The sequence below is a fragment of the Aplidium turbinatum genome, chromosome 1, assembly GCF_918807975.1.
Source record: "Aplidium turbinatum chromosome 1, kaAplTurb1.1, whole genome shotgun sequence".
Taxonomy (NCBI): Eukaryota; Metazoa; Chordata; class Ascidiacea; order Aplousobranchia; family Polyclinidae; genus Aplidium; species Aplidium turbinatum.
Genome location: NC_137472.1, coordinates 62,588,097 through 62,611,622, shown reverse-complemented (window position 1 = coordinate 62,611,622; position 23,526 = coordinate 62,588,097). Strand labels below are relative to the sequence as shown.

The following is a 23,526-nucleotide window of genomic DNA, read 5'->3' as shown; positions in this document are numbered from 1 at the left end:
AATAAACTAACCTAAGAATCAAGTGCTAATATATTCTGACATTTTTGTATCGTTGTTTTAGTGGTTTTGTTTCTAAATAAACATCGTAAGCATTAGACAGCCCTCAAAAGGAGAATTGAAGTGTGACGTCATAACTATAAATAACAATAAACTGTTTTGTTTCTTACAGAACAAGCTCCGAGCAACATAGCTGTTCTTCAGCAGCAAGTAATTCAGCAGGACAGCCGGCAGTATCATCCCATCAGCATCTTCAACAGCAAGTAATTCAGCAGGACAACCGCCAGTACCATGTCCATCAGCATCAAAATGTTGATCAACAAGTGGTCCAGGTTGATCAGCGGCAATATCATGTTCACCAGCGCAAATGTCAACAAGTAGTCCAGGTTGACCAGCGGCAGTATCAACAAGTGGTCCAGGTTGACCAGCGGCAGAACATAACCAACATTTTTCATCAACCCGAACTAAGCAATGTTTCATCTGGAGATCAAGAAGGTTTGTAAAATGTTCATGTTTATATCAAAAATCAAATTTAACAGTTTTAATATTTAAATTTTTATTTGCAGCAAATTTTTATATTTTGCATTTTCGATTGCTCAGCTTTTAACTTTTTTGAGGAAGTCGGTAAACTAAGCCTTAAATTTTTTTTGCAATACTAGATTTTTAATTGGTCAATATTTCCCCCTTAAAAAAACATTCCTCTTGTGTCCCATTGAATATAAGCTGCGTTTTTCACGGAGAGCCCCACTGAAGTTGCCTTTTTTTAGGTTTTACACTAAATTTATCTAATTTTTCCATATTATTTCTACATAATTTTAAAATTTGTGATTTAAAATGATCAAAATGTTATAGCCTACTGAACCGATATTATCTGAGAATGTTAAAATTTGTTGCGAAGCTAAATATTTGAATTTCTCTACAAGCTGATTGTTTGCAACAATTTAGCGACACTTTTGCCTTCATAACACAAAATAGGCTAAAGTTAAAAAAATACTTGGTCTATGTTGACATGTCATTGATTGCGTATGGTTGTTAACTTACCGTACGAGGTGTCATGTGAATCTTTCTCGATAAAAACAAGTGTTTCAAGAAGTGTTGTCAAATTTGAAAGTTGTTAATATAATAAATTTCATGTGGGAAATATTTGGAAGTTTTGAAGTGAGTGTTTGGTGATATTGTACACTTTGTTGAGTGAAATCGTAGAAATAGGCAACACCTTAGAGAAATTTAAATTCAGTTTTAGGGAAAATCACCCGTTTAGCTCAGTAGTTACGCGCCCGACTCAAGGCCAAGCAGCGCTGGTTCGGCTCTTGGGGTGTGCACTTGAGTATCGCATTTCAGAACTGCTCTCCATTCAGCGGCACCTAGTGGAAGCAATAATTCACAAACCACGTGAAGGGAATAATTCACAGTTCAAGTTCTTCTTCTATAAAAACAGCATAAAAATACAAATACAAGTAAGACAAATACAAATAATAAATAAGACAAAGCTGTGTTTCAACTAGTGTTGCCAAAATTGAAAGCCGCTAAGAACATAAACTTTCCTATGGAGAATGTTTAGAACTTCCAAAGTAAGCATTTTGAGTAACACTGTGTTGAGTTGGATTCGTATAAATACGCAACTAATTAAGTAAATTTCAACTTGGTTTAGGGGAAAATCATTTGTAATGCTTTCGAAAAACTGATTTTAACGTTCATTCAATGGAACGTCAATTTTGACAAAATGTGATTTTGAAAACTTCTTTTTGTCATTAGATCTCAACAAAGCTTTCAACAAACTGAAGAAAACAACTCGACGACTTTACAAATCCGAGTTTGATGTAGATGTGTCGAAGTTTGATAATCCAGCATCGAATTTTCCAGAAGTTCACCCAGAGCTTTTGTTAATTGACTTCTACGAAGGAAGGTTCATTCCCAACGACGACCAGTATGATCCCAAAACCAGACAAATTAAATTTAAAGAATCTGATAAAAAAGTTTCGATTGATGAATTAATTTCACGTATTAAGTCACAAAGCTTCATATCAATCGTCGGTTACCCTGGGGCGGGAAAGACAACGTTATCAAAGCGCCTGGCAAGGCGTCTAGACGAAACTAGAGACTTTCTCGTTCTGAGGATACTCTTCATGAGCATGAATGATTGCGATGAGAAATTAACTTTGAAGGAATTTTTACTTGGAGATGTAGATTTTGACTTGAATATGAAAGAAAAAACTTCCGTTTTCGAATGGATAAAAAATCACACTCAAAACTGTTTTTTGATCTTTGACGGGTTCGACCAAGTGAATTGGAATTTGTTGGATGAAGTGAAAAGATCTAATTATTGCACTTTACTCACTTACCAGGAGCTTGTGTCGAATCTGTGTCAAGGAACTTTCTTACGCAATTGCCACATTCTTTTTACGTCACGACCACACGCCATGCTTAAAATTCCTCCAAAGTGTCGCCCTAAGCAAACGTATTTTGTTGGAGACTTAACTTCTGAAAATATGGAAAAATTGTTTGATGCATTGATAAATGATGAACAAAAATCAAGTGAAATTTTAGACAAATTAAGTGCAGAAACCCCTCATCTAGAATCCATGTGCCACAATCCTTTGATGCTACAATTATACTTAAGAGCGTCTCTTAGCTCATCACATGAAACTGTAAATATTTCAACAATGACTCAAATATTTCAAAGAGTGCTAGGAAACCTCAGAACATCAGATCACGCAATTGCTTTAACAGATGCAATTGTCCTTAAACTGTCACGAATCGCGTACAATGCAACAAAAAATGGAACCGTATTAATTACAACTAAAAATCTTCGAAAAGAGAATCTTTTAACTAAAGATGTGCAAGATATTGTCGTGGCATTATTTGCTTCAAATAAACATTGTGGCCTTTTCGAGGGTAACCAACGATTGTATTTTTCACACCAAACCTTTCAAGAGTTTTTTAGCGCTTTATACATGGTCCATCAAATGACGTTAAAAAAATTCAAATCATTCGTTCAAACTAATCTACTGGTCGATCACTGGTCAGTCGTTGTTCAATTCTTATCCGGACTTTTGTTGGATTCATGCATGAATGAAGGTAATTATATTTTATAAACAATGTTTTTGTTATTGTACTGAAATCGAATGCAATCGCGAATGCCCAAGCATGGAAACTCTGTTTTATTTTAAGCCAGGGGTTCTTAACCATTGCTACACGCAGCCAAACACTACTAGGGAGTGCGAGAGTTGTTCCACAGGGAGTGCAAAAAAGATGAATCGTTTGACTATTTTATGACGTTAGCAGCTATGTTTGTTATCCGGATTTAAAACTATAGTGAAATGTAGGCGACTGTTACTTTTCAACCAACTCTAAGAGGGGGTGGGAGAACTGGCTGGTGATTTGAAGATGGATCCAGAATGGTAAAAGGATAAGAACCACTGTACCAACTTAAACTCTTTTAAACTAATCTACTGAACTACTTTTTCTGTTTAAAGTTGTGTGCAAGATACCAGAATGCATGGTGACCTCTACTTGTATAGGCCACCATGCTGTAATGGTACAAAGACTATGTGCGGGTTCACGCAATTGTACAAACATGTATAAAATATTATGAAAAACTGTAGAAGCTGCAACTTGTTGAATCAAGTTGTATAGTTTCATAAACTGATGATGAACATTTTGTGCAGATCTATCGAGTTTTGCAGAACATCCATTTCCTTCAGATACGTCAGCACTGTCGCAGTCACCACTTCAATCACCACCTCTGTCTTCACAAATTGCTTCAAGTAGGAATATTTACTAGACCCATACAAATTTATGTAATAACAAAGTGTTAAATTGTATCAAAGTAAAGTTTTCGCCCAACTGGTTAGACGTATAGCGGGAACCAACCTTAGTTTCGTTGTTTATTTGTTTTTGTTGTTGTTTTGGCCACACAACTGCATTGAGATATTTCGTCACGGTTGAGGAGTTTTACATAAACACTAATCTTTGATTGGTTGTTGAAATCTCGTATTGAGAAAGCTAGTTTGTTTCTTTAATTTTTTTTTTATCTTGTTTAGCTTAATCCTAGAAGTTTTGAATAACTGCCACTGGACACAGAGAATGAAACTGCTAATTCTACAAAAAATGAAACTAAAAATTGAAACTTACTCAAAAACTAACTCAAAAACTTACTCAAATACTCTAAAAATTAAAAATGAAACTAAAAATTATGTTGCCTACGAATCATTCCACCCACTAGGTGATGCTCAATGACCAGCTGTGTTGGAATTGTGTCACTCAACTGCATTCAAGTTGATATTTGAACCAGCGTTGCTTGTTCTTTTTGGTTCTTGGAGGATTTATCACACTGCTTATGACACAAACTTCTGTTATTTATTGATTGTTTATTATTGATTGTTGTCTTTTATTGATGATCAAATGATGATAGCTACGGATTGTTCAATTATTATCTTAAGTGATAATAGTGACCATGGTTGTTATTTTCATATCCAGGTTTATGCCAATGGTTGAAAATTTATATTAAATCAGCTAAATAAAAAATTGAAGAAAACAGTCTTCCTTTCCACAATCAGATGTGTCTTGTCAGGCGTGTCATTGAGTGTCTGGCCGCGACAGTGCATGTCACTTATGTCTTATAGTGGACACTCAGTGCGCTCGATAAGTTCTTATGTTTATTTCTTTCAGCTTCTTCGAGTCATGCAACCAACCAACAACAACCTTCAATAGAGTTTACTTTACCACAAACATCTTCACAGCAAACACCGTCTTTGCAACCGCTATCAAGTAAGAATATATTGTGCTAACAACATTTAAAGTTAGCTGATAATGCTCACGTTCAGTTTACATCTACCACGTCTTCACGTTCGCGTTCGGGCGTTAATTATATTTTTTCTTGTCTTGTTGGCTTTAAATATCCTTGATAAAAACAAATGGAACCAAGTCAAAGACAACTTAATTACACGAAGCCTAGCTACAGAACAATATTAGTCTTCGCTTCTGTATTTACAACTGCATTGTGGCATGCCTTGACTATACGTAGCTTGCGAAATCCTAAGTTATATCAGCTCTAATAAGTCAAGTCCGACACGTTAGCTCAGTTGGTTAAGCACTTGACTTTGTTCACAAATAAACCTCACGATCAAGCGGCACTTGTTCGGCTCTCGGATTATGCGCTTGAGCAACACATTTGAGGATTGCCCCCTATTTAGCAGCACCTAATGGATGGATTAAGAATTCACAGACATGACTTCAACCAGCGGAAACCTTGCTCTGTCAGTCTCGGTAACTTCTAGGAATAGGCTATCAGAAGCTTTGTCGGTCTAAGGATAAAGATTCAAACCAACCAACTTGTCTATTCAGTAACTCAAAAATGGAAACAGTTGCTTCGTCTTAACGAAAGTGTGGTACTGACGTAACAATCAATGTTGATGTCAGACCACCATAGAAAGGATGAAGTGTGCGAGTATAGCATATGTGCAATTGTGATCCAATAATAAGGAAAAAGTTCTGGGAATATTACTTTGTTTAAACTTATTGTAGCTTGTTTGTTTGTTTGTTTATCTTTATCCTGCATTGCGGGAAAGCGGACTTGAGCGCTATGCATCGATGTACGCCTTCCGACATACACCTGACCCACGCTGCAGCCGACGGCAATGTCAGTTTCCGGTTGTCTACTCTACTTATGACTTAAATTTGGTACTACCCATTACTCGAAATCGATCACTAGGTAGAGGCAATTATCGTTAAGTTTCTTGCCCAGAGAAACAACAGCTAGTGCGGGTGGCTGGAGTCGAACATGCAGGCTCTCGCCTGCAAGCCCAACGCGCTAACCACTCGGCCACGGCTGCCGAGTAAGTTGTTAGTATAGCTCTTGAGTTGTGTGCTTGAACAACGCATTTCAAAGCAGCTTTCAATACTGAAATTTTAAAAGCAGAAAATATGAATCACTTTATAGAACTTTGGACTTACAGTTCTTGCTGAGCAATGAAAGCACATCAACCAGTCTTTGAAGGAATGTGTGCATTCCAAGTTATGTTCACATTATACTTGTCCTAGGAATCCTATGGCACACTAAGTAGTAGGGTGGGTCGATTTGCACATAAAGTTGTCGGATTGTCGCATAAATCGGTATTTAGGCGAGGCTTGCCATACTAAATAAAGTGTTAAAATTTCAATGTGATAGTGTGCTCCTAACCACTTACCCCAGGTGGTATGAAAAAATACAATTTTTTACTTCACGGTAAATTATTTTCAATAGGTAGGCTACAGTGGAAACGAAACACAATTGAAATGTAATGAGTTAAAGCCACACCTGGATGTTAAACTAAACAACACAGTCTTTCTTTGATTCAAATATAGGCCGCTGCTTCCTTGCATCTAAGATAGACTGAATCATAGAGTTCCTTTTCTCCTTTCCGACAGTTTTGAGGCTGACCTCAGCGACTACACGAATCATTCTTTCAACGGCTTGAGTCTGTGGTGTGTATGACGACTTTACTGGGACTGAATTTATTGCATCCCAAAGTTCATCCTCCCTCTTAGTTTTTAGATAATAATAATGGTGGTTCAGTATCCTCAATCTGTGTCCAGTCGATCATATCGATATAATCCATTGCATTAAGATTCAGTTGATCAGCAGGGCGATGGAATCTTTGTATTATTGTAGATGGAAAGCTTTCGTGCTTTCAGAATTCGCCTAACAGCTACCTCACGAATGGCAGGTCTATTGTCATGAAGCATGGCATATATAATAGAAAGTTTTCGGGGTGAGTTGCATAACAATTTTGCTTGATCGATTTGTCGATGACAGACTGCACTTCTACTGGCTCAAGTCCACGACTGAGTTGTATCATACGGAAAAGTAGCCTACTGCTGGAGCATCGCTGATATCTGTGGCCATCTTAGTGCAAACCATGCAGGCCCATGTACAGTTGCAATGAATCGTGTCAATGTCTTCACAGCTTCTGATGGATAGGTTTGACTAACATAATAGCGGCACATTCGATTTGCTCCTGTGAATGATTATTATATTTCCCAGGATCTCTGTGTAAGACTGTTTCAGAGCATTCCCCAGAACTGATTGCATGGCAGATTTCCAAAAGCTACATTTGGTCCGTGCTTAAATCTTTGAATTGTCCAATTTTGGCAAATAGGGAGTTTCAATTTTATCCAACAATGCGATCTCCAAGGCTATGAGGTTTGACCGCAAAATATCGCCAATTTCACCAATGAATGTTTCTAGACCAGATGTCTTTCCAAATAATCCACATAGATGCTGCAATGGTAACTCATTGATGGGCAGCATAGACCAACCGCCCAACATATATTCCACTGAACTTCATAATGGACATGATCTTCTATTCTAGCAATTACTCCATTACGATTCCCAGTGTTCACTGCTGTCCGTTACAACCTGTTATTCGAATTCCATCCATGTTCATATTCTCGTCGATCATACATTTAAAATGTCAACTGAACGACCACTTGGTGTTGTGACATGAGAGGTGTAGATGTCACCAGGTTGTGTCAGTAAAACCTAATGGTATTCTTTTATTTTTCTCCTGTGGTGGTAGTCATCAAAGACATATGATTCATCCATTCTCCCATCGAAATAGAGCGATATAAAATTATTCACGACATGTTGGGTTGGTTTCAATCCAGTACGCCTGTTGACTCGTCTGTGTCTCACTTTCCGTGGGTCAATAATGATGTCTGTGGAGAAGTCTTTTCCTAACACATCCTGCAAAGTAGCAGTGGCAATAGCAGCAACTGTTTCGTCAGAAACCATCTTTTGATGGGCTTCCCTTGCAACACAAGGGATTGGAATGGCATTGTAGGCACTAGTAGTGCAACTCAGAAGTGGTTGCAGACTCATCGGTCGGCTGTGGATATTCAAGTTAAGCATTCTAGGCTGCCCACATTGAATGAACTCAGATCTCTGCAAAAACTGTTTGCTGGCTAAAATCAAGGACTGTCGTGGTGCTTATAACTTAGCTCATAAAACCAAAGACCTGGCAGACAGGCTATTTGTTTTGTGTAATCTCGTTTGCACCAACTTGGAATATGCTTTTGCTGTAATTGGAGTTTTTTAAACTGTTCGTTAATAACTAAATGAGATTTTAGTGTAACTGTCACATTGGCAGCTTATTGGTTCTTATATAGCAAATCTGCAACCACAAGCGCTCATTTCAAGAATTGCATTTCCTTACTTTCCTATTGCAGTCAATGTTTTTGCAAGTGTGCTTAGGATTGGCTCATACAAATAAGTTTACAATTGAGTTAAGAGATTGGAATTAGCTCATGCAAATCGAGTTTCAAGTGTAGGCCTACGCAGTAAAAAAAAAAGCAACGGAGATTGCAGTGTAGCAACCAAGCCAAATTTCAAACTGATAATTTTATATCGGATTCAACAACGTTTTCACGTTTTGTTGCTTCTACTTTTTTCTGTACTTCAAGCTATGTTTTACTTAGCATGCTGGGTTGTTTTTCGACATGATGTTCAGAAGTAAAACCAAACTGAACAGTGTTTCCTTTCAAAAAAGGTAAACATTGTTGGCTAACCTACGCCGATTACTTATACATACTTTGTCTATAACAACACAGCTAAGTGTTAGAGCCCCCCCCAAAAAAATTTTAGGAATGCACCCCTGGGCACTACTTGTTGAGCCACTCTGCATGAAACTCGGATCACTATCGGATGAATAAGATAAAGAATGAATTTCACAAAGTTTTTTGTGGCGTGTTAAACCGCACAATTATTAGAAGTTCGCTCACTGCGCAGGATTGCCAGATTGGGCGAAGAAATAAGATAAAATGACAAAAATTTCCGCAACTCTTCGCCCAATCTGGCAACCCTGTTATAGAAACAGAGGGTAGTTGGGGTAACGGGTTGCTGTGCACAAAATGATTTTAAACTTTAAGGAAATGTTTAGAAGGTAAAGCAGCACCTATGTTCAAATTTATATGATTAATGGAGAAATCGACCCACCCTACTAAGTAGTGCTCCACACAACTGTGCTGCGGCACACTGAGGTAGTTAACATTTTTATTTCTTGGTTTTCAGATCTCTTGCAACATTCTATTCTTCAAGAATCCCATGCTTCAAATCAACTTGAATCATCTTCCCAGAATGCTTCAAATCAACCACAGCCATCTTCCCAGGATGCTTCAAATCAACCACAGCCATCTTCCCAGGATGCTTCAAATCAACCACAATCGTCTTCCCAGAATGTTTCAAATCAACCACAATTGTCTTCCCAGAATGCTTCAAATCAACCACAATCATCTTCCCAGAATGTTTCAATTCAACCACAGTCATCTTCCCAGAATGCTTCAAATCAACCACAGTCATCTTCCCAGAATGCTTCAAATCAACCACAGTCATCTTCCCAGGATGCTTCAAATCAACCACAGTCAACTTCCCAGAATGCTTTAACTGTTTCAAAACCTCAATCCTTAATAAGAAAATTGAAATATTTCACAAAAAAAATATTTCCAAGTAAGAAATTAATTATATGATTTTAAATGTGTTTATGTTGCTTTAAAATACAAACTTGAACAAAACAAGTTTTGAAAATTTATTTCACGTAACAGTTAGATGATGAAATTTTTTTCAAACCTATCAGGTCTTTGTGCTGTTATTTATGGTCATGGGCCAAAAATAATTTCAAATATTCAACTTTGACGTGTACCAAAATTTCAATTAAAATTTCGTAATATTTATATCAAACTTTACGTACAGTATATCTCTCGTTTTGTCGCAATAAACGTCACAATATATTAATAGTGTGATTAACTTTTGTCGCTATTTGTACTTTTACAGAGTCATCTGGAAGAACAGCCAAACCTTCACAAAGATTGCAACCATTTTCCAATCCCCGACCAAGTAAGATCGAACTACGCAAACAATTAGAGCATTGTCAATTTATTTTAGTTGTTTCTGCATTTCCAGTTAGATTACTTTGCTCAACGCGATCCCCTCGGGCCATGTACGACTTAGAGCAGTGGTTCCCAACCTTTTTTGGCTGTTACCCTAATCTCCACCTTGAAGTGAGCCAATTACCCCCACGATCAATTTTCAAAAACAAAAGTGTTTATTGCTAAGGGCTAACTATGACAATCAAAATGCAATACAATGCTGAATACAAGATGACAGTGCGTGGTATACATTTAATGCGAAGGTTGGGCCTGGACTTCAGCCGCCAGCTTTGTGGTAGGCTATACTGAGGGCGATTCTTGTGTCGCTTTCGACATCCTGGCGATTGCGCTTCTGTCTTCATTCCAAAGACAGTTAAAATCCTTGTTCACAGCGATACGTTGTTGAAAAAGATGTCAGGATATTTAATGCCCGTGTAGCTAATGTTGGTGCGTCCTGGAGTCTGCTAAACCAGAAGGGTTCTAAGCCTTTCCCTGTGAAATCAAGTTTCAACGCTTGTTCATTCGGAGAGTGATAAATTCTTCTTTGGTCGGAAAGTCGTCATCACCAACCTGGCTGTCATCACAGGTGAAGGGCTCAGTGCACCATTGGAGACTGGCCGTGTCCAAATTCGGAAAGTAGCCGTCCATCTTCTTGGCTAGCTGGCCTAAGTGGTGAGCTATGTCCTCCTTCAACACCGCTGTCAACTCAAGTCCATCGCCTTCGAGATACATGTCAAGCGTCTGAAACTGCGCCACTGTGCCTCTTTGGTGTCGATCACAGTTACATTCTTTCCTTGAATTAAAAGATTGCTTTTGTCTAATTCACCAAAGATATCAGCCAGGTAGCACAGCTGGGAAATGGACTGTTGGTTAGAGAAGTATTAAGCTCAGTCGGACTTTTTTTCTATCAGAAAAACATGGACAACCTCACGAAGTTCGACCAAGCGGGTTATCACTTTGCCACGAGACAGCCATCGTACTTCTGTGTGGTAGGCTACAGTAATGCTTCGTATCTTTCTCCCATCTTCTTGCACAGTTCCTTGAAAAGACGGCTGTTCAATTCCTTCGCTTTTATAAAGTTCACAACCTTCACTGTTTCTGAATCGGGTCTCGTTACCCCCAAAAAACAGGCAAATTACCCCCCGGGGGTAATTTACCCCCAGGTTGGGAACCACTGACTTAGAGGGTGCAAACGTTTTTGCTTGCACTATTGTAACTTTTTTGAGGTTTTGTTTTCTTTGAACAAAGATACCGTACTTCTGTGTTTGGAATATTGTCGCTTCAATTGCAGGCCTATATTTTACGAGATAATAAATGAAAAAGTCGCTTTGATGCGTTGAAACCAAAGGTTTGGTGGGCTCATCTGGAAATTAGGTCTTGCATTTGCAAGAGCTTTGAGATTGTTGCAAATCATTGGTAACTTACAATCAAGCAAGCACATTGACGCTAATGAGTTGACCAGTGACCTAAACAGCAATAACTATAAATTTAACAAAATTTTCGACACCTGAAGATTTTCTATTGGTTTTCGGTGGAATAAAAACTTTTAGACAATACAGTATATCAAATGCTTCAATCTTTTTCAAATTTGCTTGCGGCTTACGCTGAGGAAAGCTTTTCAAAACTGAAACTCATCAAAACGATTGCAGGCTATGGTAGGCCTATGCAACAGTTCAGAATAGGCTCGCCCTGGTAAGTAAATCAGCTTGTTTACACTGATACAACGTCAATATACAGCATCAATACTCAATAGACAATGTATCAAATGATGCAATGATTCAACTTATTGGCGTCTTATCTTTAAAAAGTTTTTTCCGGGGAAAATTAGGTGTTTGTTTCATAAGGAAGGACAGTAGGACACATCAGCTATTAAAAGTGCAAAATTGAGGACACTTATAAAAATATCTTGGACTTTTCAATAAGTTTCTGGATACTTAAACGATCCCGTGCCCTGGTTCAAAAGTAGCCTACTCACTGAACCACTTAAGTCAACACTGCTGGCTACAATACAGCAGTGCACTGGAACCAGAGTTTTTTGAGTATTTAGGAGCTTGAGTCTGGGTATGGGCATCTAAGGTTTGGTTCCAAACATTTGGACTCTGCGCTCAACATAGCGGAGTTATTAACCAAACTTATACATAAAAAGTAAGCTAATTGTGAAACATGAGATTTTGGCGTTAGCTGTATTAATTTGTTGACACCGTGTAAAGTTTAACTATCATTTAATTTGGAATTCCTACTTTTACTACTACATGTAAATAAATTAACCAACAATTTGAGTAAAACTATAAAGTTATCAGTAATTTGTTAGCAGCCTTATTACTGGTGCAAAGTGTTCAAAGATCACATAGCGCAAGCACAACCAAGTTAACTATAGCTTCCTTTCAAGGTTCTCATAACCTTGTTGCTCTTGTTGAGCTTTCAAGAAACATTTTTGTTGATGTCTGAGCTAGACAAGCACGTGACTATTAAAGAATCTTTTCTTCATTTTATAAACAATACAGAAAATAATTTTACAGGCTACTTTTGAAACAAATTCACATAGTTAGTTTTTTGAAATTTGTGGCTTTTAACTGAAACTTTGATCCAGCGGTAGCAGGTTGCAAAACTATTTTAAAAGGGAAATATTGATAAAAAACTAGTTTAAACATTTGAAACCCTAACATTCATTACTGAAAAGTTTTCTTCTTCGTCGCAGTGGCGTAACTACCCATTGGATCTTGTGGATAAATCCAGGGGCGGCACGTTGCTAGAGGGCGGCAAAATGTGATAAAGTTTTAAAGTTTAAACGAACAAAGACAGTAACATTAATTTATTCTCGGAGAGAGACTCAGACTTAAACGACCTAAGTTAACACTGATCTAAGTGAAGCCAATTGCCAAAAAATTAAACAAGTTATTAGAATGTCGGTTGTAACTTGTAAGCTATAGCATTGTTCAGTCAATTTAGCTTTGGTAGAGCTCAGATTAGTTTTAAATTTATTTCACATTCTGGAGGAGACAGGAATGGACCGTGAGGTCATCGAGTCAACTGCCATCTTTACCATCTGTCTGTGGTAGATAGACGGGATTCCTCCATCTTCATGTGTGAAGATGGGTTAGGTTTGTGAAAGGTTTAGAGCAGTGGTTCTCAACCTTTTTGTTTTGGCTGACATCTTTTGGTACCTTCGAAGCGGTCGTGGACCCTTAAAAAAAATTATCTGAAATTTTTGGTATATCGCTTCTCCTATAATGGAATCAAATGTTTCAGAAGTTTCGAAACGACACACTTAAAAAAATTGCTGAACTTGAAACGCACTTATGACGATTGATGACATTGACTAAATTGTGTCATCAGTTTTATGTTGGCAGACAGCATCAAAAATCAGTAATCTATATGTTGATTTTATGTTTTTCTATTAATTTTATCAAAAATCAATAGAATTTTGCTACCGTTACAAAGAATTTCTCCTTTTTTTCATTTCCAATCAATATTAATTCGTTATAATCTTTGTCATTGCAAAACTATGAGTGGTGATAGACTGCTGACTAACATTTGCATTTCTAAGTTAAGCATTGATCAATAGTTGAACACAGCCTTATTAAAAAACTAATTCATTTACATGATATTTTTTTAGTACAGTTTTTTAGTACAGTACAGTTTAAGTACAGTTTAAAAATCACGGTAATACACAAATAAAGCACAACCAGCCAATTTTCAAATTTCGTAATTTATCAATCATTCTGAAGACTCGGAAACTTTCACGAACCTCCTGAAATCGCTTCGCGGACACCCGGTTGAGAACTACTGGTTTAGAGTTTCAGGTCTGAAATAGATCACTTAGCTTAACTCATCAAATTTGCAATTATGGTTATTGTTTTTACCTAATGTGCTGCAGATTCTAGAACAAGATTTAAATCGCAATTTTTTAAGTTAATTTTTGCCTATGACTAGTCAAAGAAAGTGAAGATTTTTTAGAAAGAAAAAAAAAGCTAGAGAAGAGGAACTAAAAAGAATGAAGGAGCCATTTTGAAGTTTGTAAAAATTGCCTCTGCTAAAAAAACAGAAGAGATTAGCACAGTAAATCTGCACCTCAAGGGGCGGCGTTTCGTGCAAAAATCCAAGGGCGGCATATTGAGTTGCTACGCCACTGCTTCGTCGTATGAGCTGTCTTCCTCCGGACTATATGTTTGGGCATGAAGTCATCAGCCACTCGGCAATCTCGTCATCCAGTGCCTTCTGTCCAAGCGTTCCATGAGTTGGTTGATGGATTGGGCAGTCAAGCAGTCATGGAGGACATGGTCCACTGTCTGGTCTGTGGCGCCACACTCGCATCCCGGTGAGGGAGCCAGGCCCCATCATCTGCACATGTCCGAACGAAAGCGACCGACGCCGGTTCGTAGGTGGTTAAGCCGGACTCACGCAAGTCTTGCGAGGGACATTCCCGGAGGGTGGGGATCGACGTCGGGTAGGAAATCACGGAGTCGGGAGGTGTTGTTTTGCCACTCCATGTTCCATGTGCAGTTCGTCCAGTGTGCCGCACTTATTCCAAGATCTTCAACGTTGTTCAGAAGCTGTCGTGCGGCGGGCACAAATGGGCGTCTTGATTTCAGTCGCTGCTGTTCTCCATGTAGGCGCTGGAATGTACTGTGGAGGAGGTGGTCGGGGTTCACTGCGCGACGAGCAAGGGAAATCATGGCTCCTTTACGGCGAAGCTTAGCAGGTTGGATGCCTGCAAGGATGGGAATACAGTCCGTTGGAGTGGGACGCAGGCATCCAGTCACAGTGCGTAATGCGTCATTGATGGCGGTGTCAATGTGGCGGGTGTGAGAGCTGCGGTACCACACTAGTGCGCAGTACTCAGCGGTAGAATGGACGAGGGTCAAGGTAGCTGTGCGAAAGGTTTTCGCGTCAGCTCCCCAGCCGGAACCCGCCAGCCGCCTCAAAAGTGCAACGCGCGCAGATAGTTTTCTGCGCAGTGACTCCAGGTGTCATCGGTACGTGAGTGACCTGTCCAGGGTTACGCTAAGGTAGGTGGGTTCGGCGCAGTAGGGCAGGTGTTCGTCATCGGTGGTAATGTTGATCTCACGTTTTGCTTCTTTGTTGTTTAGATGGAAGGCCGCCGACACTGTCTTTCCCTTGCTGAGCTGTAGTTTCCATTTTTGGAGATATGTTGATATAGTTGACATGTCCTGGCTAGGTTCCTCTCCATTGACTGCCAATCTCCGGCTGGATGTAGAAGAGCCAGATCGTCTGCGTAAGCATTCTTCCTGGACATGGTATCATGCAGGTCATGCATGTAAGTGTTAAAGAGGAGGGGAGCCAGGACAGAGCCCTGTAGGACACCATTTCTGAGTCGACGTAGTCTACTTCGTCGGCCGCTACCGGTGGAAAGGGTAAAGCTGGGGTTTTGCACAAGTTCCATAATCATATGGACCATGTGTCAGGAAGGAGACGGAGTAGTTTGCAGGTGAGGCCGCTGTGCCATACAGTGTTGTAGGCAGCCGTGAGATCGACAAACACGGCCTCAGCCTTCTTTTTTGCCGAGAAACTGTCCTCGATGTCTTGGGTCATCAGAGTGACCTGGTCTACTGTTGATCTTCTGTGGCGAAAGCCGGCTTGTTCCCGAGGGAGCTGAAGGTCTATTATCGGTTCGACACTGGCGTAGATAAGTCTCTCAAGTATCTTAAAGGGGATACAGAGCAGAGAGATGGGACGGTAGCTCTTCGGATCCCCTGGGGGCTTCTTCGGTTTTGGGACTGCAACCACTAGGGCTCTTCTCCAGATTCTTGTTATGTGCAGGTGACGCAAGCAGCGGGAAAGGAAGTCTTTTAACCAAGACCTCATAGTGGGGGCAGCTTGGAGTATTAGTTCCGGGCATAGGTGGTCATGGCCCGGGGATTTGCCTGGCTTTAGGTGCTGAAAGGCGGAGGAAAATTCCTCTGGGGTAAACTCACCAGAGATGTTGCTCTTGACAGGTGTTGGGACCTTCCAGAGGTCCGTCATTTCTTTGAGGACGGACTTGTCTGATTCACGGTCTCTCGTTCTGTGCACTCCATTTTTCACAAGTTGTGAGGCGATGGCATTTGCTGAAATGCGGCATTGGCGACGGGAGGCACGTGATCTGCCAGTGAGGTTGTTGAGTGTACTCCATGCTGTGCGCTGGAGTGCGTGAAGTCGATTGAGTCGATGGCTTCTGTCTAGCGCTCCTTCCTCTTTGAATTTAATCTTGCCAGCAGGGCTGTTGCTGAGTTGGTGGTGGCGGTACCCTGGGGGGAACGGAAGAAGTCGCGGTAGGGCCTGTCGCACTCCACATCCCATCAAGGTATGTAGTTTATTCGTCGGCCTCGCGGATGGAGTCTTTTGCCGCAGATATGATTGCATCACAGAAGTCCTGGTAGGCTTCGTCCACTTTGATGGTGTATGGGGATGGGAGGTACTGCGTAGCTTTGTTTGTGAGGAAGCTGTAGTATTCCCAATCGGCCTTTCTGAAGTTCCAGCGCTTGACAGGCTTGCTCGGAATAGGTGTGAGAGCAATGGGGACGTGATAAGCGAGGGTCGATGTTGAGACCTTGAGAACTTCTCTAGCACACGTCTGTCCGGCTGGCGATCATCGGGGTCCTCACTTGCAAAAGCCAGGTCTGGGTTCGCGCCAGTGTTCCAACAACCGGAAAGGAAGGTCGCTGCACCCTTAGGATCGTATAAGAGGGCGAGGTTGTTGTTGGTTGCCCAAGCGGCCAAACTCCATCAACAAAGACTCCGTCGTTGTTGATGGAGTTGTAGCCCCTGTCAGTGTGGTGGCAGTTAAAATCGCCAGCCTAGAGGCTGGAGTGGGGGAACACTCGGATGGCTGTTGATGTTATCCGAGAAGGGGGGGGGAGGGCTTGTAGATATTGACGATGTTGTAGCCTGCTACATCTACACAAAGCCACTTGATCTCCGATTGAGCTTGGGATTGATCAACCAAGGACCAGCTCAGACGGTCATGGACAAACGTGGCGAGGCCGTGTTTCCTGCTGCAGGTTGCGCCTGCGAGTGTGAAGTTGGTTAGTACCAACTTATCCACAGATGTGCCCTGTGCAGTGGGTCTCCTGGAGGATGATGATGAGGGCTTGATGCCTGGTGGCCAGGTGCTCTATGATGCTGAGCTTGCTGGCCGTGATGCCCTCGGTATTCAGCTGCAGTACGGTGGGTCGTCGGTACTTTTCGACAGTGCGAGCACTGAAAAGGCCGTTACCCTACCCACCCTGCGCTGAACAGTCTCGTTAGCTCTTGTTTGACAAGCTTCGTTTCGCATACGTTTCGTATGTTACTGACGGGGGGACCACGTGAAAGTGCTTGTCTTCCTCTCCCTGAAAAGTCAATATTACGTTATTGGTTATGTGTATACTTAACTTGGGACTGTACTCATAGTCACCGACGACCTACTATTAAATGAAGTCTTCTTTTTTGAAAACCTGCTATCCGAAATTGAGTCGCATATTGCAAACATTTTTGTACTTTAAAAGGTTCTGTAAGGTCAACAACTGAGGTGAACAACTAAGGTCAACAACGGTCAACTAAGGTCAACAGGTAAGGTCAACTAAGGTCAACAACTAAGGTCAACAACATCCAGGCACTTTTTTTTTTTTTTGAATCCGGCACTTTTTGGTAAAAGGAGCCTTAGCGCCACTACATTTTGTTGGAGTTCGGCTGCAATAGCGGCGCTACTTTTTTTCAATTTAGCGGGAACAGATAGGCGCTACATTTTTCAGTCATACTCCCGCTGCCGGTTACTTTCCAATTTAAAGCGAAAAATTGGCTCTTTTTTAGAGAATTTTTATGGAAACAATGCGTGAAAAAATTAAAACAGAAATAATTCGATTATTGCTATAAACATCAGGTCACGCTGATGCCGACAAGAGTGATACCAACATCTTAGGAAAGCGCATTTTTAAATGGCTGAGGATTCGAATCTATTCTAGAATAGTTTTATTCTTTAATTGTTTGGAATATTTTTGTCAAGGAAAATGATTTAAACGCCAAATAAAGTCAAAGTATTGTTTGGAGCACAAATTATGTTGATTAAAACGTGAAATAAATACTGTGCTGTGTTCAAAGCTTTTCGAATCTTTTCTTGTTAAACATTGTCTCAGTTTGATCGTGGTAAACTCTGCAGTGGAAACTAATAATGTGGAGACTCACGCAATGCAGTCGCTGTTCCAGTACCCTGCGATTAGCAGCGTGACATCCACTGACAAGATTTTATTTCGATCTCATTGATGTAATACATTCGTTCAAAGGAAGTGAAACTACCAACAGACAACGGTTTTCATATTAATTTACCGTCTGCAAACGTTGAAACAATATAAAAAATACAGATTTTGCTATCTAGAGTGTCACGCAATAAAAATGTAGATCAATATTGGTGTCAAAGTGTTAGTGAACCAAGTCACTATATCGCACCAGTGACTGCCGTACTGTTAGATTATATACTGACCTCAATAGATTAAATTAACAATATTATATGACTTAGCAAAAGGCGTATGTTGGCTAATGTTACTTGTTTTACTTTCGGTTCTCTCGAAAGTTCTGTTTCAATGTTTTAAAAACAAACGTAGATTTCATCTGAAGCCTGTTCAAACAAATATCTTAAACCAAAATCTCATGCTTTTTTTGCAAAGTCAAAAATTTAAGATTATCAATTTTCCTGACGTTGCCGTAAAGTTGCAAGCTGTGAACTGTGAAGAATCGCCTAAAATTGTTATTTTTTTTCTATCTTGAAAGCACACAATGACATTAACTCGATCAAGCACCGAAATCATCGATTTACACGAAGTTTTTCTGCTGAGACTGCAAATGTCACGCATGAACGCATAGGCGTTCAAAAATAAAGTTTAATTTGCTTTTTACTTTTTGCGAAATATTTTAAATCTAATTTGAGAAGAACCGAAATATTATGATTTATATGAAATGATAACCTCCAATTGAGTAAAGGTGAAGAATGTGATTGTTCATTCTTTGAGGGTATCTGTCAGCTCCTTACAAAATTTTGATCTAAAAAGTTAGCCAAAAAAGCAAACAGTTCTGCGGGAAGCGAATTTTTTTCCCACAAATTTTTTGTCTCATTTTCATATTTCTGTAAGTGTAGCCATTACTGGTTACCGCGCGGCGCGCGTCGCTGTTTTTATCGATTCATTTTTTTCGCGGGGTTTTCAAAGTCAGCAGCCGATTTTCGCCCTGCAGGTCCAAGTCTAAACATTGAACTTGAAAAAAACGTAGCCTGGAGACACACCTAGTCTAGTCAAGTTTAAAAAAGCTGAGAACAATAATTGATTCTGGTCACTCTAAAAGTAAGATATTTCTGAATTAATTAACAATTAACCCTAACCCTAACAATTAACCCTAAGCCATTAAACCTAACCTTACTTTTTTTGAAATGCTTTTGCGCACCACAAAAATTAATTTAATGAAAAAAAAATTGACTTCGATGAGCGTCAAACCGATATCCTCACGAACATAAGGCAGAAGATGACAACATTGAACCAAACACGCCAACGAAAAATGTTTGCATTCACATGGTATTAATACAAACTCTATGCGAAGTAACAGAAAGTTCGTGGGGAAAAAAAATCGCCTGCGGGAAATGTCTAGACTGGTTCCTGCGATGTCAATCAGCGAGGGTGCGCTTGTGTAACCTATTTGCTGTGCTGCACGCGCGTAGTAAACCAGTAAAAATAATGTTATGCCCAGACAGCAAATTAACCTTTTTTTTATTTAACGACTGCAAACGTAAAAAAAACTGTTGATTTGCTGTCTGGGTAGTTTTATTTACTGTCGCTTTACAACATTTAAGGTCTTTTAGCGACAGGGCTCATTTTTAATTTTATATCAAGTTTACGATGTCATAACATTATTACCCGACTAATTCTCACTGCTTCATGCCAAAAAGAGAACATTCGTTATCGTCTTTAAAGTCTCTGGTTTGACCCGAACTGGTTAATCCCGAACAGAACTGAAATGAGACCTACCAGTAACAGAGCAGAAGGCAAAACCATTCGGCCACTGAGCTGGTTCACTCGAGCAGTGATAAATAACGTAAATAAGACGTGAAAAAAAATGAATAAGTTTTCATGATGGATGTAATTCTTTTCAGGTGAAAAATTGCGAAAACAGAAAGTATTTCTTACTGCGCTGCATAAAAGAACTCGAGAAGTTGCTGCAAGTAAGTAAATGTTTTTACTTAGTCAACACAATTTTCTATGCTAAGGATGTTTTATCAATTTTGAGGTGGCCTATATTTAGGCAACTGAAAACCAATATTGCATCGTTGCTTTTTTAAGTAGTTTTGTTTATAAAAGAGTTTAAATTTCAGGTTAAAAATAATCAAAAGATGAAAAATGCCAAGTGAATCAAATCAGCCATGTTAGGAAACAAAGGCTCTAGCAGCAAATATTAGTGTAGATATAAGCACGGTAAGCATAAGAGCATAACAAGAAAGCTATACCTTACAAAATAAAGTGGAAAATTGTGATCTCTAGTTCACATTCAAGCAACAGTAGGCTACTTATTTCTTTCAGGCAGCAAGAAATTTTCAAATTGAAGTAACTCAAACAGATTTTTCTACAAAGGTCTAACTTATCACAAGTTAATAAATATTAGTCAACCATCTCACTAATAGTCAGTAGCGTTGACAAGGAGTTCCAGATGGTACGTTAAGACCCTGCCAGAGATGATTTCATGGTCCTTGACCTTTTCAAAAGGCACGGAAACTTGAAAAACATCGAGTATTCTTTGAATATACCGTTAGTGTGTTTTTGACGTGTTTCTATCTAGGCCACAAGAATCTCATTGGTAGCCTACCAGTTCCAAATTATACAGTAGAACCGCCACTCAGAGTCAAAAGTGCATACTAAGATTCATTCTACTGGGAAAGCTTTGTAACACTTGACAAGTCATAATAATCATCTCTTCTGGCAGTGAGTCCTTCAGATCATCTAGATAACAGTGAAGCAATGTTTTAGCACTCTCTTCTGTTTTGCTAATGTCGGCTCCAATCCAAGTCTCGTTTAGACATCAACCTTTATTTTAAAACATGTAACTGCACTTAAAAAGTGGCTGCCCCCATGAATCGGGGAAGGTTTGACTTCGATTTGCTTTTTTTCTTCTGTCCGCAGTGGTTCAGGTAAAATTTGAATCAAAGTTAAAAGTAATTAATTACACATTTTTACGTAGACTACAGCAGTGGCGGCCCGTCATAAGGGACTGCGTGACTGCAGCCCCCAAACATTTTTGTGCATATGTGAATTATGTTACATATAGATAGTTCTGCCATGTTTTTTTAATTTATTTTGCTTGAAGGATTAAAAAAACTCTTAATATTAATTTTTTTTGTAATGAAAAAAAAATTTGTGTTACAAAATTAATTGGCAACTCTAGGTCTGCAAATTTTGCAGGTCCGGTGTTGCTTGTTCTTTTTTTTATGACGTAGTTTTTTAGAAAAAAAGTTTTCTAGGGTCACTGAACAAGTGCTGTAGGGACTGCAAATAGAACAGACCCTGGTCAGGGATTCCAAGTTTGGTTCTCCTAAATCTTTAGGGTAAGCGTGTGGAAGCTATCGGTGATTAGGTGAAGGGGTCGTAGGTTACTGTACTTGATCTGTGTTTTGAGAAGTCACTGAGACAGACTAGTTTTGATGTGAAGTAAAGCCAATTACTATAATTATTGGTGCTCTTTCACAATTCGTCCTTTTGGGATGGTGACGTCATGATACGTCACACAGGTTGGAATGGACTATTATAAAGAAGGAAGTACGGGGTGGAAATGCACAGAAAAACACCTGAAGGAAATTGTCTCCGATTTATTCATTTGTAGTTCAATTCAACAAATTTGCTATCGTTGGAAAGCACAAGCATAGATCTAACCAACTAAGTTAATACCAAGTCCCAAAATAGTACTAGCTCTATCTGGTGACCACCTAAACTTGACCAAATTCAAGCCATTATCAAAAGTTACTTTAAATGATAAAAACATTAAACGAAAGCCAATTAAAAGAACATGTTACTGTGTTACTAACCCTAACTCAGTGCATTTATAACTCAGTTCAGTACAGGTTTATAATTATTTATATTAGGTTAGCCTACTGGTTGATGCAGCCCCCCCCCCATGTTTTGAGATCACGAGCCGCCACTGGACTACAGTAATTGTAATTGAGACTAATTTTTGTTGTTGTGTGCAGTGGCGTTCGTAGCTATTTTTAACGAAACGGTTGAAATAATGCTTTACTGAAACAGCTTGAAATCCAGGGACTTGAATAAAATGAATCTCAGGATCAATATTTAAAAATAAATTATCTAGCTACGCTGTTAAAATGTTTCGAAGCTGCTAACATGTCACAGTTAACATGTCCCTACCCGTAAGTTACTGTAATCAATTCAATTTTTATTTATCTTTGTTGGAACGCAAAAGAAACGTAACTTAAAAGCATTATATAACATATATTTTTATGAATAGAAACATTAAAATCATTCAATAGCCTACATCATCATCATCATCGACCATGTCTGAATAAGGCGTCAGCTACCGTGAGTCTCCACAACGATCGATTGTCTATTGTTCTTATAAAGAAGTTTTCAAAATTTTGGTTTGTCCATGTTGAAAGATTTTTAAAGATTTCCAAACGTGGACGTCCCCGGTGCCTCTGAGCAAGAAGTCGCCCTATCATTGTCCAGTGTTCAATTCCGCGTTTGGGGTGGACATGCCAGATAAATGTCATTTGTCTTTTTTTGATAGTTGTGATGAGGACGTCAGGGGTACACCCAGGCCCGGATTTAAGGGGGGCAGAGGCAGGCCCGGATTTAGGGGGGGGCAGAGGGGGCAGGTGCCCCGGGCCCTCCGATTTTTGAAGGGCCCCCCTACGTGGAAAAAATGTGATTTTGTGTTATTTTTTCTTCCTTTCAGCCTTTAAAGTTTCTGCAAAATGCTGTGCAGTGCTGGATTGATGCTACTGTAGACGCAGAGGTGGTTTTTCGCGCCGTAGGCGCAAAATTTTTTTGCAGGGGGCCCCCCCCAATCTAAAAGTGCCCCGGGCCCCCCATCAGCTAAATCCGGCCCTGGGCAGAGGGGGCAGGTGCCCCGGTCCCCCTACGTGGAAAAAATGTAATTTTGTGTTATTTTTTCTTCCTTTCAGCCTTTGAAGTTTCTGCAAAATGCTGTGCAGTGCTGAATTGATGCTACTGCAGACGCAGAGGAAATTTTTCGCGCCGTAGGCTTGAAAAAATGTTTTGCAGGGGGGCCTCCGATCTAAAAGTGCCCCGGGCCCCCATCAGCTAAATCCGGCCCTGGGTACACCCAGAGCGTTTCCACACTTCTTCGTTGGTGATCTTATCTATGGAGTTAATTCCCATCATTCTTCGAATAAACCAAATTTTAGCACTGTTGATCTTCTTTTCTATCTGCGGGCATATACAGTCCAGGATTCGCAGCCATATAGCAGAACTGACCAAATGTACACATGTAAAATTCTTATTCTAGTGTTTAGAGAGATTGATTTAGATTTCAGTATTTTGGCCATTTTGATGAAAGCTTGTTTGGATTGTGCAATTCTTGATTTTACATCGCTCCAGCATCGACCATTCGAAGTGACTATAGAACCCAGATAGTTGAAAC

General features: G+C 39.7%; 1 protein-coding gene across 1 annotated transcript in view; it reads left to right on the top strand.

Annotated features, from left to right (window-relative positions):
* Positions 1 to 2,129: 2,129 nt before the first annotated feature.
* Positions 2,130 to 23,526, top strand: part of LOC145768272 (uncharacterized) — a 111,210-nt gene continuing 89,813 nt past the window's right edge. The window contains exons 1-4 of the mRNA XM_082579754.1: positions 2,130 to 3,075; positions 3,666 to 3,764; positions 4,669 to 4,767; positions 9,047 to 9,481. Of these exons, the coding sequence (XP_082435880.1) occupies positions 2,130 to 3,075; positions 3,666 to 3,764; positions 4,669 to 4,767; positions 9,047 to 9,481 (1,579 nt within the window). The remainder of the gene's footprint in view (positions 3,076 to 3,665; positions 3,765 to 4,668; positions 4,768 to 9,046; positions 9,482 to 23,526) is intronic.